Here is an 18611-nt window from a genome sequence, read left to right as displayed (position 1 = left end):
TGTAAATATGTGTACAGTTTTATTCTTCTGCATGTGAATATCCAATTATCCCAGCATCATTTATTGAAGAGAATCCATTGAGTATTCTTGGCTCCCTTGTCCAATATTAGTTGATGGTACAGGCTTGGGTTTATTACCAGGCTTTTGATTCTGTTTCATTGTGCCTGCCAATTCTACGTGTCTGTTGTCATGCCAATACCATACTATTCTGATGACTATATCTTTATAGTAAAGTTGAAATTAGGAAGTGTGATGTCTCCTGCTTTGTTCATCTTTCTCAGGGTTTCTTTGGCTATTCAGAGTCTTCTGTGGTTCCATATATATTTTATGAGTGTTTTTTTTTTCTTTTACTTCTATAAGAAATGCCATTGGAATCTTGATAGGGATTGCATTGAATCTATATATAGCTTTTGGTAGTATTGACATTTTAATAATATTAATTCTTCCAACCCATGGACATGAGATGCCTATCCATTTATTTGTGTCTTCTTCAATTTCTTTCATCAATGTATTGTAGTTCTCAGTGTAGAGATTGTTTATCTCTTTAGTTAAATTTATTTCTAAGTATTTTATTGTTTTTGATACTATTATAAATGAGATCAACTTCTTTATTTCTTTTTCAGAAAATCCATTGTTAGTGTATAGAAACACAACAGATTTCTGTATGTTAATTTCATATCCTGAAACTTTACTAAATTTGTTAATTAGATCTAACAGTTTTTTGGTAGAGTCTTTAAGATTTTCTATATATAAAATGATGTCATCTGCATAGAGAGACAATTTTACTTCTTCCTTTCCAATTCTGATACCTTTTCTTCTCCCCCTCCCACTCCCCCCTCCTTTTTCTCCTTCTCTTCTTCCTTCATCTTCTTCGCCTCATTGTTCTAGCTAGGACTTCCAGTACTATGTTGAATAGAAGTGATGAGAGTCAGCATCTTTGTCCTGTTCCTGATCTTAAAGGAAAAGCTACCAACCTTTTACCACTGACTATGATGTTAGCTGTGGGCTTGTCATATATGGCCTTTGTTAAGATGTGTTCCATCTATACCTAATTTGTCTTAGTTTTTATCATGAATGATGTACTTCATAAATGCTGTCTCTGCATCTATTGAGATGACCATATGATTTGTTTTCATTCTATTAATATGCCGTATCACATTGATTAATTTCTGTATGTTGAACTATCTTTGTATCCTAGGGATACATCCCACTTTATCATGGTGAATGATCCTTTTAATATGCTGCTGAATTTGATTTGCTGTATTTTTATTGAAAACTTTTACATCTATACTCATTGGGGATATTGCCTATAGTTTTCTTTTCTAGTGGTATCATTTTCTAGTTTTGATATTAGGATGATGCTGGCCTCATGAGTTTTGGAGTGTCCCCTCATCTTCAAATTTTTGGAAGAGTTTGAGAAGGATTGGTGTTAATTCTTCTTTAAATGTTTGACAAAATTCACCAGTGAAGCTATCTGGTCCTGAGCTTTTCTTCTTTGGGAAATTTTTGGTTACTGATTCAATCTCCTTACTAGTAATTGGTCTATTCTGATTTTCTATTTCTTCCTGATTCAGTCATGGTAAGTTGTATGTTTCTAAAAGCTTTTCCATTTCTCTTAGGTTGTTCAGTTTCTTTGGCGTATTGTTGTTCATAACATTAAGAAATGTTTTGTTCACTAAAATGTATGTCTAGTTTATTTCAAGAATCCAATCTGAATTTTGTAACTTGCATTTATTTCTGAAAATTTGTAGGCCTGAAGTTTCTGAGAGACTGGGTCAGTTTAGATCATCTAACCAGGTTATCTTTGGAAAAATAATATGAACCAGTGTCATATGGATTCCATCAAGATATTGCCCATAAGTTTCCTTTTTAAAAAAAAAAAGATTTTAAAGATTTTATTTATTTGACAGAGAGAGAGAGAGAAGGAGCACAAGGAGGCAGAGCGACAGGCAGAGGAACAGGGAGAAGCAGGCTCCCCACTGAGCAGGGAGCCTGATGTGGGGCTCCATCCCAGGACCCTGGGATCAGGACCTGAGCTGAAGGCAGCCACTTAACCGACTGAACCACTCAGGTGCCCCCAGATGCGGTTTCCTAAGAGAAGCTTAGGTTGAATTGATTGAGAATGTAATGAGTACTTATAGGCAAAAATATTCCAGTGTTAGGAATATGTTAGGCATTAACTATTTTCTTTTTAGGGTTCTTTGTTTTACTCATAATATATGAAAGTACTGGCTAGGTATTATAGACCCCTGATGCCTAATTAATAGCTGACAGTGTTCAAGCTGATTATTATGGTACATTAGACCTTAGTTGATGGCAAAATGAAATATGGTTCAATTTCCTAAGATTCCTAAGCAGAAATCCTATAGAAATAAAATGTAAGCAAATTGCTACTCCCAGAACTTCTGCCTAGACAATTCTAATCATACCCACATCCCCATTGCTGTAACACCCCAGTTAATTCCCATGTATTTATTAAGACCCAGGTCAAGTATTCACTTTTTATAAAGCTCTAATTCTTCCAGGAAGAGTTCTATTTTCCCCTCTTGCTTCTACAGAACTCTGCATGGATCTTTTTCTACTCCAACACTTCCCAAATGGTCGTCTAAGAGAACTGAGACAACAGAGACTGTCATTTTCTTCTGTATATTCCCAGTGCTTGTGAAGTAATTGATAACTGAACATTACTGAATAAGTAGTCTTGCTTAAATTCATGAAACAGAGTTGAGTCATCCACCAGATTTTAGTTTTAGTCAAAGAGATGGTATGTTTCCATGTTCAGAATGGGTTTCACGTAATCTTATAGCTTAATTGCTTAAAACCCTTACGGATAAATAGCAACAATTCTCTGAGGAATTTGTGACTTACCTTACTTGACTTGTGGTCCACATTAAAAGTGGCAATTGCATCCTCTGTTTTTTTCCTCCCAGATTTGGTTATTACATATTCGGCAAGTTTATTTGCTAAATAGGTCTTTCCAGTACCACTAGGTCCTGAGAGTATAATTCTGTGATGCTCCATCAACAAGTTAAAGTACCTTTGGGTAATTGGTTTAGGAATCAGTGTATCAAAAACAAAACTGTCCAAACTGTTTTCTTCTACCCCTGAAGGAAGAAACAAAAGGAACAGCATGCCTTATTGTTCTACAGAAGCCGGAATTTAAAATACAGCGTTAACTGACAACAGAGTTTTATTAGTCATAGGAATGTAGGCCTGGTAAAATGCTTTCCTTGATATTTCTATCTCACAACCACGTGTTGCCATTTTAAGACAAAAAGCATTAGTAATAAGGCAGAGTGAGCAACCAAATGAAAGTAAGCTGTTTCCTCTTGTTCAGGCTTCCCTCCACTGTCTACTTCAGGTTTCCCACTTATGTTTCCAGAGAGAAATGGAAGAATTACATTAAATTCTATTATAGTATCTTCCTTCTCTTTGAACGTGGTGGTTTTGTTAAAAATAAATATAAATATTAAAATGTATGTGTGTTCTTCCCTTTTTCTTCCTATTTTCTCCTTCTCTTCATTCTCTTTTATCTCTCGTTACCAACCCCAGCTGTACAACCACTAAGCTTCTGAAGAATGTGAATTGTGGTATTTGGCAAGGAATTAAGAAGCAAAGCAACAGTATCTCCCTTTACTAACCCAAGCACCTTAATCACAAAATCAAATGTTGGCAAATTCCTCTATTAATCCAGTTTTTATAGATGTGCTCTGACTCTTTAACATATATGAAGAAAGAATTATGGAGACAAGTATACTTTAGATATTCCATTTGCCTATAATTAATCACATCATCCAAAGCAAACAGAATTTCTTAGCCCCAATTCTTAACATCTATTCTCTATCCCCAGTGGGTATTTATTGGGTACACATATTTCAAAATCAAAGATACAGTGATGAATATATTACTTTGGGATAGGCAAGGAATTCTTTGAGTCCTCCCTAAATGAAAGATGATAATGGAATAAATCTAGGAATTTGAAATTCCCTAAATCACATTCCTTTTCTTGAGTCTTAGAGAATCTTCAAAATTACATTCCAAGTTTCACATCCCAGAAGTCAAAGAATTTCATTTACTTGAATTTTAATGTTTTTATTATGATTTTAGTGTTTTAAAATAAATACGTCCCATTTCATACTAAAACTATCACTGTACTTAACATTTTTTTCATAACATATTTTCAAATATGAAAATTTGAAGTGAAACTAGAAAGAAAGAGAGAAAGGAAGGAAGGAAGGAAGGAAAGGAAAGGAAAGGAAAGGAAGAAGGAAGGAAGGAAGGAAGGAAGGAAGGAAGGAAGGAAGGAAGAAAAAGAAAGAAAGAAAGAAAGAAAAAGAAAGAAAGAAAGAAAGAAAGAAAGAAAGAAAGAAAGAAAGAAAGAAAGAAAGAAAGAAAAAGAAAATGTTGGTTAAAAAAATACAGTTGTGTTTTTCTTTTCGTTTTTGTTTTTACCTTTCAGGTTCACAGTAATGATGTTATTATCTCCAACAAGGTATCCACAAGGCAGCAGTTCAGGCACTTCTAGGCTATGGGATCTAATTAAATCTCCTATACAGTAGCTAGCAATGCAGTCAGAGCTCAGACCAAGGCTAGTGGATGTATCAATTCGGAACACATATTCCTAAAATGATACATACAAAAAGGAAGTCAAAACAGAGGATTCAACTCATCTACAACAAATACAAAATTCATGGGCATATGAAGCTAGCCGTTAAGAATTTTGGAATGGGTAATAAAAGAATTATTAATATCACACAGCACAAAGAGAGAAAGCTTGAAATGGGAGCGAGGAAAAGCAGATATGTCTACATTATTAAAGCTAAGGAAAGCTTCTAAAATAAAACATATTCAAAAATATCAGGATATCTTACACAATTTACCTTAAAGAGACGTCTAATTACACCATCTAAGACATCCCACTTGGTTTTTCCACTAACGCCAATGGATCCTATCAAATATGCCTGAGACTTCTGATCCTAAATAAGAATAAAATAAAACATGATAAAACCCAATTGTATGTCTTGTTTTATCACTACATTTTCTACTAAAATATATTAATATACTCATAATTAAGACTAAAATGTTTATTAAGCCTGTGGGTTTTATTGTAATAGACACATATGGTATATTATATAAAATAAAACATATCCCAACAAACTAAACAAATAAATTAAGTAACATCAAGAGCAACAACAAGAAAAAAAGAGATGAGATGAAGTGGAATGGTATGGAAAACTGACTTGTGACCTGTTTGGTAGGAGGGAAAATCGTCTTTTGCTTCAATGCAATGGACGCATTCTGGAAGAGAAGAAGCTTGGTAGAAGGGAAAGGGTGACAGAGATGGAAGAGAACTATTTCATATGAGCCCTAGAACTTCATCGTACTCATTTTTGATCCTCTCTTTGTTAAGTCTAAAAATCAGTTTCCTCATTTGTTAATTTAGATTATATCTAAAATCTAATCTGTCTTTTTTTAAGATTTATTTTATCTATTTTAGAGAGGCAGAGAGAGAGAGAGAGAGAGAGCTTGAGGGGGAGGGGCAGAGGGAGAATCTCAAGCAGATTCCATACTGAGCACAGAGCCCGAAGTGGGGCTCGATTTCACGACCCTGAGATCACAAACTGAGCTGAAACCAAAAGGGACTCTTAACCGACTGTGCCACCCAGGCACCCCTAAAGTCTAATCCATCTTTTAAAAATGTGTTATCCACAGTAGCATGGCATGCACATATTTACAAAACAGTTCCCATTTTGAATTTATCAGAAAATTCACTGAAAGAACATGTCAGGGAATCCTACAAGACTCATTTTATCAAGCAAAGAATCCCTTTTCAATACAAAGAATGGTCCCAAATTTATTATTATCTTTTTGTAGGATGGGATTTTGAGTACTTTCTACATATATTGGACAAAGAAACAATTCAAGATTTATAGTCTAAGTGGAGCCTCTTCTACGATGACTGGAAATGGTTATGTAAAATAGTGATCATGATGCGGTAGATATAATTAGCTAGTTGATATGTTACAATCCTGATTCTGGTCGCCAACTGCATTCATCCTTAAGAGGTGTTAGAATAATAACTGAGTCAGATATTAGGAGATGTGGATTCTACAACACAGACTCTCTATCACCTAATTAAAAAAAAATGTGACTTTAGGTAAGACACTTAGCCACCTCAGAGCCTCGATTTTTTCCTCTGTAACATTCACCTCTATAAGGGTAAATGATTATTATCATCATTTAGATATAATCCAAGTTAGAAGCCAATACTTTTTCTAGAAAAAGTTAAGAAATTCACAGCAAACCATTGTGATTTTTTTTTAGTACTCTTATGGACTGAATGTTCATGTCTCCCCAAAATCATATGTTAGAGCCATAACCCTCAATGTGATGATTTTTGGAAATGGAGCCTTTAGGAGGAAATCTGATTAGGTCAGTAGAATGGGGCTCTCATGATGGGATTAGTGACTCATAAGCAGGGGAAGGGAGAGAGACATTCATCTCTCTCTCTCTCTCCAAGTACACACACTTTGGAAAGGACATGTGAAGACATATCAAGAAGGTGGCTATCTGTAATACAATGAGAGACTCCTCACTAGGAACCAAATAGGCCAGCACCTTGATCTTGGGCTTGACAATGGTGATAAAATACATTTTTGATGTTTGAGCCACTCAATCTATGGTATTTTGTTATGGCTGCCCAAGAAGACGAAGACAACTACTTTGGATGTTCAAAAACATTGCTTTTGAAGAATTATTTAAAAAAAAGAAAACTTGTTTTCCAGTATTATTGTAACCCAAAATGAATGCTAATACCATGCTTTGTAAGTAGCTGCTTTTAAATTAGAAATAGTTTAAGCTTCACTGAGACTATTACAGTCTTTTGCATGAAGACCCACTTGGGAAAATCAGGCATAAATCTGCTGCTCAAGCAGAAAGTTTATGGCACTGGAATTCTTCGAATATTTGCTCAGTGTAAAAATTCACAAGTGCCATCTTACTTTTCAAACTTCACTACTTCAACTGTTTTAAAATTCCAAAGGAGTTTTTGTTTTTCTGTTTGGTAGGAAAAAAATTCAGAGACTTACAAATTTGTATTCTTGGCCACTCAACTACAAATTCAGCTTGAAATAATATTTTTAGTTTTAAAAAAGGACTTGAGTCATGATTTGATAGCAATATTTGGTTCCAGAAAAGTTAAAATATTTTCCTCATCAGCTTAGACTTTGCTTAAAAATGATACATACAAGTAGCATCAATGGAATTGTCATACTAAGTTCAGTAAATATATCTTCCCAGCATCTAGAATATTCATATAGCTTATAGTCTCCTCCTATATTGACAGCTCGGTAACATGTTACTACACATCATAAATATCACCTGTACTTTATAGGTGACACCAAAAGAATGTTAGACAAGATGTTGATGTCAAAGAAAGCAATGTTTCCTTTTTGAAGTTATAGAAATGAGAATGACAACCAATATTGTCACCAGTGAATGAACGTGATGTACTGAGACACATTTCTACTTATATGATGGTGCCATTTTTTTTTTTTTTGAGTCCCTAACTTTCATGTTTTTATAACATATTAGGCCAATGCCAAGACACACACTGCTGATAGTATATCTGCCAGGACAAATATTCAAATTTAAAATACATTTGATTCATGGTCATGCTCATGCTTTAGTAATAAAGAATTTAAGATTAAGAACATACCTTTGCTCGGCCATAGCCCTTGCTTATGGAGACGATAATTTTCACACTGCGGCCATCTTTGTGTCCAGTTGCATCACCAGCACCAGCATCGTCTAGCAAAATATCTGCCAAATTTTCAAAGAAATAAACACACATGCACACGTGCACGCGCGCGCACACACACACACACACGCACACCCCACGATAGAGTCACATTAGCTTGGAATTGTTTATTTTCATTGTTTTCTTCCTCATAGTTTTCAGTGGGAATATTTGGCCTTTTTGTTTCCCATTCTAGCCTAACTCGTTTGAAAAATCTCAGCTTTCAAGAAGATGAATTAGTGTGGTTGGACTGAAGGTTCAATCTAAGAATTTATTTCTGCCTCCAAAGATCTTCACCCACATGCTGGGCCATTGCCTTCAGATGAGGAAATAAGGGGTTTCTTTTTCTATTATACCCAGGTCTGAGGAATACCTGAGTAATATTCAGTTACCATTGTAACGGTGACAAACAGAAAAGCAATTTGATTTTTCTATCCAACCTAAAATATCCAAGCTCAATACCCATGTAATTTACGAATGCTAAGGTGCTGAGCTTGGCTGTCAAGTGAAATTATTTTCAAGCATTTGGCACATATCCAGCTATATTACTGCTTACCTTATATCTATAACTATTAGGTACTGTTACTGAATTTTAACCATAGCATTATACTTCCCTACAGAAGCACATTAATTATCACTCTCCTGTACCCTTTATGCTTATAGTTTTAAAACCAAAATAGTATTTCTAGTAATCAGCTAAGACTTACAGAAGCATGATAAAGCTAGCTAACCTTCAAAGCATCAGCCTTTAAATGGAATTAAAGATTAATTTTCAAAATATATTATATGAGATTAATGTCCAATTTGGATAATTATTAACATCAACTATCCCACATATATGTTTTCCTTTGACAATAATTTTATTATAGAGCCATGTTTAATATGAATATGGTGCTCTGTGGACAAAAGAAATTCAGTTACGTGCTAAAGAGCACATGTGTCTGGTGACAAGGGGCCTCAATTACTCTGACTGTAAATTTATAGAGATAAGGGCTATGAATGTAGTACCAGAGAAATGATAATTTAATCAAATAGCTTCTGAAAACAGAATGGTCCTATTATCTTAATAATTAAGAATATGCAATTTCACAAAGGAAGGAGTAAAAAAAAATGCCCTAGGACCATAACAATCAAAAATCAACAGAATTTGAGGAATATGGATATTTTTTTGTTAGAAATTTTTAAATCATCAAAGATAATCTCCTTACTAGAAATTTAATTATTTTACCAGATTAATATGCTCACAATCTCTCACCTTGTTGCTTATCTTAGTCAAAAGTAAAACTCTTCGCTAAGTGTCATTTAATCCTCTTGCTCTTTTTCTTAGAAGTTTAGATTGGCTTACTGTTGGCTGCCTACATCTAAATTTCTGGTAGGCTGTGACCAAATTATCTCTTTAGTACTTTGCTCAATTAGTCATAAATGTGTATAAATATTCAAAAATAGTTATTAAACCTAAATGATACCAGGAACTGTGCTGGGCATTAGGAATGAATACCAAGGTGAGAAGCAAAATGAATTTCTTGCTCTTTTGGAGTATACATTCTCAACAGGGTAATTTCAGAATGTGTCAAGCTCAAGAAATAATGGGCATGAAGCAGTGAAACGGTAACCAAAGAGAGGCAGCTCTACATGGATAGGTCATCCTGGAAGGCTTCCTTGAAGAGGTCCTGTTTGGAGCTAAGACCAGCAAGAAAGACCTAGGAAAAGAGGTCCAGAAAACAAGAACAAATGCAAAAGCCTTGATGAAAGAGCTAGGTGTGTTCAAGGCTCATACAAATGCTCTGGGTGGCAGGGGTGGGGAGATCAAGTTGGGTGGCGGGGGAGAGTAGTATGAAATGATGTTGAGGTGGACAAGGGCCAGATCATGAGCAGCCTAGTACTCCATAGCAAGGCATTTAATCTGATTTCTGATCTACTTCTCTGCTCAGGTTTGCTTTGGAACCTCTTATTCATTTCATGTTATGCTTACTTTTAAAAACTGTGCTTAAAATATGGAATTTCTTCTGACAGCAGTGAAGTAAATATTTACCAATAAATGAATGAATGTCTCTATTCGACTTCTCATATGTGGTTACTTAAAGCAAAATGAATATAGTACTGAAAAGGTCAGGCCCTGGATTCATACAGACCTGCGTTCAAATATTAGCTCTGCCTCCTACTAGTCCCATGATCTTGAACAAATTATTATCGTCTCCTTCCTCAATCTTGGTCTCCTCATCTGTAAATGGGGCTCAAACAACACCTACTTCATAGGGCTACTAAGACCAACAGAGATAATGCTCTTACAGCACTTTGTCCTCAGTGTTTAATAAGGTCAGCTGTTCTAACCATTATTCCCTTTCTCTATGTGTTTATTGTGACTCATTCTCTTCACAGTGAGGGGAGAAGCACATCACGACTCACTCTGTGTCTTCCCCTGTTCCCAATATATTGATAAGATGACCATCTGAAGAAACAACTCCAAGAAAAAAATGAAAAACAGCAAATTTGAGGTTTTGTGTGTATGTGTGTTTTTTCGGGTTTTTTTTTTTTTTTTTTTTGGTTTGTTTTTGTTTTTGTTTTTTACGGAAAATAAGTCATGGCCCTCTGTCAATATTTTGAAGGAAGAATAAAAAGATCTGCCATTCTGGTTACAATCAAGTGAAATTCTGACCAAAAAAAAGAAGACTTTTCAACTTCTGTCTTTACTGGATATATGGAATATGCAGTTATATTTCAGGAACCAAACATTTGTCAATTATCCACACGCCTGCCTACTTCTCACCTTTTTAAAAAAAATTAATCATGAACCCTAGAAAGTTTTTTTGCTAAAAAGCCCCAATGGAAAGGCACTTCTGATTCCTAATTTTGAACCCAGTAAACAAGAGTGAAGGCAGTGAAAACAGTATCCTACTCATGTGATTTAATATTTTGTTAGTTCAGATACAATTATCACTAATGAGAAATAATTAGGGAAATAAAATAATATTGAACTACAAATAAATAATGAGTAATAAAAAGTACATTTTTGAAACCCCCCTCCAAAAATTTGCCCCAAATTCTGAATCACGGACATCAGTATTTTCAGTCTGATGAACACAGAAACTATACTTGATTTATTTATCTTTATCTTTATCTTTATGAATTTTAGTCCTTCCTGGACATGACTTTTAGTTTCATTTTTATTTGGCTTCTATTTCTAAACTATCTTTAGTACTAACCATGCCTCCTTTAAACCTTATTATATTTCCATGAGATAAAATCATGTAACAAGCAGTGAAATCCTGCCATGACGCCATCCTGTAAGGTACAAGCCTATGACTTTCCTTAGGAGTCAACCCAGGACAAGAGAGTTACTGACTGCCTTTGGCTATGGACCCTGCTTCACTTCCCTATTAGGTTCATCACCAACAAGCCCCATCACTAACAAGCCAACATACAGGAATTGCTCAGGGCTCCCAGAATCTATACATTTAAAGGTTTTGTTTTTTCTTTTTTAGCATCTTTTGAAGAATTTGGGTGATAACACCTTACAATTTACGCATTCAAGTTACTATCGTAGTCCCATAGCTCTAATTTACTGTATGATTTATAAGTTCATTTAATTATGACATCTCTGTTTCTTCTTGGCTACTAATATTCGTTTTACTTGATGCTTATTCTCAGAATTCATTTCCTTTCCCCAATACCTGCCAAATGTTACAGACAGTGTTTTCCTGAATTTCAGGGAGTTCCTACTTGCCTTTTAGTTCCCACTTGTCTTTTCTAAGAAGAAAGCCAAGTTATACATTTGAGCCATTCATTTTACATTATGAAGGGCAGATATAACAGTAGAATTGTTAAAATTCTGACTTTCTAGAAGAGATGCAATTTATTAACAATTTAATCAATAACAACATGCTGGGTCTCTGTTTCTCCTCTTCATTTTCTTCTTCTCTATTTTAGTGTAATTTAAGGCAAGCCGGGAAGAACTATATAGTTGTATAATGGAATCTACAGTTACCCAGGAACATGTATATCATTGGTTTCCAAGCGTCATCTGGTGGCTATGCTTTGCAATTACCACAGATCTTCATGTAAATCTCTCCTAAACTAAATCTTCTATACATAAAATGATTCACTGCCATAGGAGCAGTTACACTTTATAACTGAAGAGTTTTATCACATTAAGACAACATTATGTCAGATGATTCTATTTGCAATGAAATAAAACTGTACCCTGGTCCCATCATTAGTACCCCTGAACACAATAACAGAATCCAGTGAGTTCTTTTCATTTGTTGGAAATTTAATAGAACTGTGCCCTGGGTGATGTAGTAGCATTATGTTCTCTCTGGGCAACATCATGCAAGATCATCTGGTCAAATTTACGGAGAGGTCCTGATACACTCGTAAATGGGCTTTGTACCCTTAAAATACTATAAAATTGCATGGGATTACTAGTATTATATTCATAAGTACTAATGATCACCACTGAGAACATTATTTCCTTATTGTGTTTGTAATCATTAAGAAAGTACTTCTCAAGCACAAGTAATTTTTTTAAATGACATGAAAACCATTATCTCTTAAGTCTTTCACTCTTTCACAGAGAATGTTCTTTTAAAGTTATAACAAAGTAGAAGAAATTTTTAAAAGAAGAATGGGGCTATTTCCGAGAACTAAGAGGGCTAACATTTTTCCAAGGGTAAGGTGAGAACAGTGGTGGGTGACACTCCCCAAATTCCAGCCCCCTCCCCCCCCACTAAGCCCCAGGCATGATTTGATTCAGGCAGGTGTGTGCACAAAATTACCTGAGGTAACAGACTCTGTGATGTTCAGATTGTTTAGGGAAAGTCCTAACGACTGCCGTGAAGATGAGGAGGATGTGCTACTTGAGGATTCTGACGGCGGACGAGCAGGCTTAGCCGTGTTACCAGTTTCTGCCTTCAACCGGTCATTTTCTGCCTTCAGTATTTCTATTTCGTTCTGTTGTGAGGATGGCAAACATGAAAAAAAAAAAAAATCCAGCTAGTTTGAGTGAGAAAAATGGTACCAACGCTTTTATCAGAGTTGATGATTTGGTTTATTAAATAAAGCACGTGGTGATATGTTAAGTAAACAACTATAAATTATGAAAACAGGATTTTCTCCACAGAAGGAAAGTTAACTTACTCTCATTCTTACATACGTATACTCATGTATTCACAAATATAGATGCACTAACCATTAGAATTTGTTTAGGTATTTTTTGAATATACCATATATTTGAGGAGTCTTCCAGGACTTGGTCCCATTTGAATCAAGAATAATAATATTTAAAGCATTCATAAAATTTCTCACTTTATTGTTTTAAAAGATTTTATTTATTCATTTGACAGAGAGAGAGAGCACAAGCAGGGGAAGCGGCAGGCAGAGGGAGAAGCAGGCTCCCCACTGAGCAAGAAGCCTGATGCAGGACTCCATCCCAGGACCCTGAGATCATGACCTGAGCTGAAGGCAGATGCTTAACTGACTGAGCCACCCAGGCATCTCCCAAAATTTCTCATTTTAAACATACTGTTAAAATCTTACAGGTAAATAATGCCATTTGTAATACTCTGAACTCATGAAAAGTTGAAAACCAGAGTCAGAAACAATACAAATACGATGATTTAAAATTACTTCAAAACCCCAGCTAACATCTGAAAAAGTTTCTGTTCCTTCAAATTGAGGGCACTAGGCTCATAAAAACCACAAAGACCTTTTGGTGAATATACATAGTAGCAGATAAATCTGCTCAGCAATGAGCTTTTCTTGTTTCAGTCCTCTGCGGTACCCAGGGATTACAGGTTTACAATAATAAAACGAAAATTCAGTCTGAGCACAGACTGGTTCTGAAATTAGCCTTCAGATGCTTCCCCAAAATACAAAAGCTTTACTTTTACAGATGGCATTCTACATCACTTTTACTTTCATATTTAGAAAGCTTGTGTTAAATTTCTGTAGTTTCCTCATTACTTTTTTTTCCTCAATAGAAAATAGGTAAAGGCAATTGAAAGTCAGATTTCAAAAGAAGGGAGAAAAGCCAACACAAAGATAAATCATGGGAAAGTGAAGACACGAGCCTTGTAGTAGTTTCTCAACAAACTCAGCTCTCAAGTGAATCCAATCACCGGTACGAGTGTCTTGAATGGCCCTTGAGTGTGACTGGCCAGTCAGTACTCTCACTTCCAAGCCTGGCTTTGACAAAACTCTCCGTTCAGTGTTAGGAAATGAGGTGCAAATATTGAATAAACAGAGTGTGTTTCCACAGTCGGTTTAAAAGGTAGATTTGTTTTTATAATAACCAAGAGTGGCAACGAAATAGTATTTTTCATCTCTCCTCTTTGCTCGTGGAAGGTGCGTCAGCACTGACCTGCATCCGGTTCATAGCTTCCCGGATCTGGTCAAGATGATGAGCAGAGCTGAGGGCTTCCAGTCGAATATCTGTTAATTTTAATTCCTTTTCTCTGAGCTCGCTCTTCAGCTGCAGAATTATCTCTGCCTCAGCCTCCGTGCATTCACAGATCCTGAAGAGGGAACCAAACACAAAATCAGTTGTCAGGAGGGAAGCCAGAGGATCAGGAAAACCAATGCTTCATTTAAGGCTGAACTGCAATATTATCCAGCAGCTACAGGAGTTCTTTGCTGCTGGCAAAACCTAAAGAGAAGGAAAAAGAGTTTTACGAACAGTAATACATTCACAGGTTCAAAACTGAAAACAGGAGCTGTCTTTTTCCTTTAATCCTTTCTTCCCATTTTTCTGAAGTTTAAAAACAATCCATTATTACTCAATACCAAGTAATCTTCAAAATATCCTTGTGGCTGGTATTCATGGGGCTGCATAGCATTACACCATCTCATTCTGCCATTTTTCAAAGGACCTAAATCTCTATTTGCAACTTACGAAATATTCTTTTTTTTAAAGCAGTTATGATGTTCTTAAAACACTGATTTCTTTTTTTTTGCAAAACTGTGCAAAGTATAACATTATTTGCCACAACACTGTCTTCAAGTTACCATGAAAATCCAATACAAATATTGTAGGAAATAAATCAGGGAGATTAGTTTTGGACATTTAAATAATGGATGAGTGTTATATAATCCTCCTGTAGGCTCAGCTGATTTAGGAGATCAAAGCTAATGAAGCTAAATCACAGGTTTCAACCCATGCAAGAGGGCTAGCCGAGGGCTGCTTGAAGGTCATATACATTACTTCCTTATTATTTTGTTATTGTTATTTTGTGGGCAGTTTTGCAGGAAATACAATGCAAGAACTTGCTTTTTATTAACTAGTACCTTTTCCATTTAAAATGTGAGGGCTATGTTGTTGGTTACAAAATGACAGTGCTAGGTTCCTCCTTCCTATATAAGTGGTGAAATTATCTGGGATACCCAAGTGTCTTAAATGGTCCTATTGTGGCTCTGTCCTACATGACAGTTCTATACTAGTCATTGTCATGGGCATACAAGGAAATTTGATTTTAAATAGTATATAAAACAGAGAATCACCTCATCAGAGTACATGTTCTATGTTCTCAAGGTTTCATTCATTCTTGTAACATCAAAGGGTGAGCTACTATAAAAATGCTATGCTAGGTTATCTAATGGAATTAAAGGCAAATGGATTACAGCTTGGTTTTAGGAAAACAAGCTGGACTTCAAAACCAGAGACAGAGGAGGTTTTTATCATTGAAATGCATGCGAGTGATTTTAGAAAGAGCAAAGGCAAATGCTGCTGAGGTTAGAACCAGAAACTTGGCAAGTTGCATGCATCACATGCCATTTTACCGGGATCTATGCTTGTAGATCACAGGGCCATTTTGCCGTTTCTTTGGTGGCCAGACAAGGGGTGACCTGCATTGAATGCACAGTGAGACAGAGACATGGACAAATGCCAGTGAAAAGAAGTGAGACTGATGACTCAGAAGAGTGGAGAGTGAGATCACAAAGCACTCAGATTCTAACGTGTGAAATGGGAAGGAGAAACGAGGGCTGTCCAGAGTTCTAGGGAAGACTGGAAAACGACCGGCACAGATGGTGTTGCCGCTGTGAAGGCACAACCCGACTGCATTTACAACACGAACAGGGGCTTGGCCTGAAGGTGTTTTTTAAAAAGACTTCAGCATCCTGCAGAGGGAGTGACTTACGCTGAGGCCGACTGTGAGGGCTTCATGGATGTGGACCCGCAGTCCCCCGCGTTATGGGGCACTTTCGGTGACGCTGGGAGGGATGAGTCAGTAAGCTCTTCAATGTCCGAATGTGAGGAAGGAGGCTTGGTGGACTTTTTCTTCCCAAAGGCTTGTTTGAATGAGCTTCTCAGCTGAAAAGAGGACAGAAATTACCTTTCGTGTCTATTTGCATTTGGAGAATTTGGCTTTGGGGCGTTAGTTTGCAGGTGCCATCCTAGCCACTGCCTGGGGTCAGTATGTACAAGCAGAGTATTAACAGGTGCAGCACGGTATCTCTAGAAAAAAATGATACCGCGTTTTGTGTTTTGTTTTATTCTTATATTAATCCAGCGCAGCGCAAACACGGAAGGCTTTGAAATAGTGCAGGGTCAAGGGCATGGCTGTCAGAGCACTCATTTAAAACTAAGTACCTTGAAGGGATCTCCACTCCCAATGCTTCTCTCTTCAAGGCAATTTGTTTTAAATGGCCACTTTAGCGCTACAATCAAGTCATGTCCTGCTGACAGTATAAACTTAAAAAGCAAAATGAAATCAAATTCACCTAACACTTCATTAATTGTGATTTTCTATTCAAATTTTCAATTCCCGTACTATTCAAAACCAGAATTGGTATCCCCTACAGCTCTATTCAGAAAGTGGTTTTTACCTCTTCTCTTTTAAAATTTGAGATTAAAATGAAAAGACACAAAGAAAAGACATACAAGGTAATCTGTTTTTAAAAGGTATAAAAAGCCTACTGCCAAAATGAATAGCATTCATGCCAAGGTAGGGTATTTTTTATAGATGCATGCCAAATTGTCCACGGTTTATATTCACCTCACTTCCTCTAGAGTTCACCTTGCAGAAACATGAAAGAGTGTGGAATTACAAATCAAGGGAATGAAGGCTGATCAGTATTTTAAAATATTACCTGTATAAACATTTTTTTAAAACAAAAGAGATATTTCTTTCATTATTTATAGTAGGCACTCCAGCAAAATCCTCTGATAGTTATGTTCTGGATTTCATCAGTAGTTGTACTTATTTAAAAAAACTACCTTTGGTTCATGGTATTAAAAGAAATCCTTTACTGCATGGTTTTTAAACATTTTGTTGTGATAGCATCTTCCCTTCAGTTTTTTTTTAGCAATTGCTTAATATCATCATAAATTCTATATCTAGCAAATGTAAAGCACTGTTCTGTGAAAGTGCATCTCTGTATTTCTGCTATATTCTCTTTAAAAAAAAAAAATAGAAAGCAGACCCTAATGTGGTTGATTTCTGAGGAGGTGAAGCTTTATTCACACTATGCCCTGTTGAAGTGAGAGGTGGGGAGGCTTTCAAGGTTTCTTCTTTCCTTTTTTTACAATTCATTTCTTCTCCTCTTCCTCTATCCCCACCATCAGTATCACCACCACACCACCATCTTTTCTTCTTCCTCATCCCCACAGTAAACTTTTGCCTTGTCATTTAGTAACAGATGTCATCTTATTTTTCCTTACAATGACTTTATAAAGTCGGTATTAATTATCCTATTTTTGTAGATGAGAAAACGTAGGCCCCCTCAAAAAGTGAAGTAGCCTGCCTATGGTGCAAGTAGTAAGTGGCAGAGTTGGGATTCAAACCCAAGACTAGTCCTGACTAAAACATACACTCCTCAGCACCATGCCACCCTAATTTTGGTGACGAGTACAGCATTCCAGGGGCCAGTCACTTGAAGGAGACTCTTTGTAAACTGCTACAGATTTCTAAAGCTCCAAAGGAAAAAAAAAAAAAAAACCTGACTCATTGTGCACTAATAAGCTTTCGAATGAGATGAATGACCAGGGCTTACCCAGTTTTTCTTTTTCTTTTTCTTGGAGTCAGCATCATTACCACTACCAATGCTGGAATGGCTTGTGGCACTGTTGATACTAGAAACACTTTCAGAGGAATGCTGTCTTCTGATGCGGAGATCTAGCAACAGACAGAGAGCAGCACGTTACCTCCTAAAGACTTTCACTGTGAACGAATAAGACTTTTAGGCTTTTGGAGAGGAAGTCTGCTGATAAAAGTCAATATGGCTTTGTACAGATCATTTCAGTGCAGTTTTGGTTTTATAAGTTTAATAAAGTACCACCTTATTTGCTTTAATTAACTGGGTTATCAGCATTAAGATTCACTGGGTATCTCATATAAGTTTGTAGCTCTGGTGGTTTAATGAGTTCTGAGTTTCATCCAAAAATGAAATGCTATGCTAGTGATTTCTACTGAATACCTGGATCAGGCAGATCTTCCAAAGTGATTTATTCCAAATGATTACTCCTGTGGAGTAAATGGAAACTCATAATAGCATGAGAATTAATTGTGTCTTTTTATTATTAGTGCTTTGAATAAAGCTACCGAAGCTAAATATATTAATTTTCCATTTCATAGAATCATACAATGATAGAGCCAAAACAAACCTTGGAAGTTATCTAAGCAATTCAATTCACAGATGACGAAATTGAAGTACAAAGAAGTAACTTGACCAAGGTCAAAGAGCCAGTGAGAGAAAGGTGCTCAAGAGAGAAACTGCATAGACTGCATGTGTAAACTAAACAGAAAACATATTTAAGACAGTGCAATTCTTCCATCGTAATCCCACCCATGACTTGGAATAGTAATGACAGTAATAATAA

The 18611-nt window shown here is 36.1% G+C and overlaps 1 protein-coding gene across 10 annotated transcripts in view; it reads right to left on the bottom strand.

Annotated features, from left to right (window-relative positions):
* The window catches only part of NAV3 (neuron navigator 3), a 799918-nt gene that overhangs the window by 20807 nt on the left and 760500 nt on the right, over positions 1-18611 (bottom strand). For 7 of the 10 annotated variants that reach the window (XM_078076338.1, XM_078076339.1, XM_078076337.1 and 4 more), the window contains 9 exons: positions 17786-17907; positions 16789-16809; positions 15931-16103; positions 14157-14310; positions 12574-12748; positions 7718-7821; positions 4881-4976; positions 4453-4621; positions 2869-3104 (listed from right to left, as the gene is read on the bottom strand). In XM_078076338.1, coding sequence (XP_077932464.1) covers positions 2869-3104; positions 4453-4621; positions 4881-4976; positions 7718-7821; positions 12574-12748; positions 14157-14310; positions 15931-16103; positions 16789-16809; positions 17786-17907 — 1250 coding nt within the window. The remainder of the gene's footprint in view (positions 1-2868; positions 3105-4452; positions 4622-4880; positions 4977-7717; positions 7822-12573; positions 12749-14156; positions 14311-15930; positions 16104-16788; positions 16810-17785; positions 17908-18611) is intronic. The other 3 variants (XM_078076340.1, XM_078076346.1, XM_078076345.1) reach the window with 1 other exon arrangement.

Source organism: Halichoerus grypus, chromosome 6 (assembly GCF_964656455.1).
Source record: "Halichoerus grypus chromosome 6, mHalGry1.hap1.1, whole genome shotgun sequence".
Lineage (NCBI taxonomy): Eukaryota > Metazoa > Chordata > Mammalia > Carnivora > Phocidae > Halichoerus > Halichoerus grypus.
Note: the sequence above shows the minus strand (reverse complement) of the source record. Positions and strands in the feature narration are given on the sequence as shown.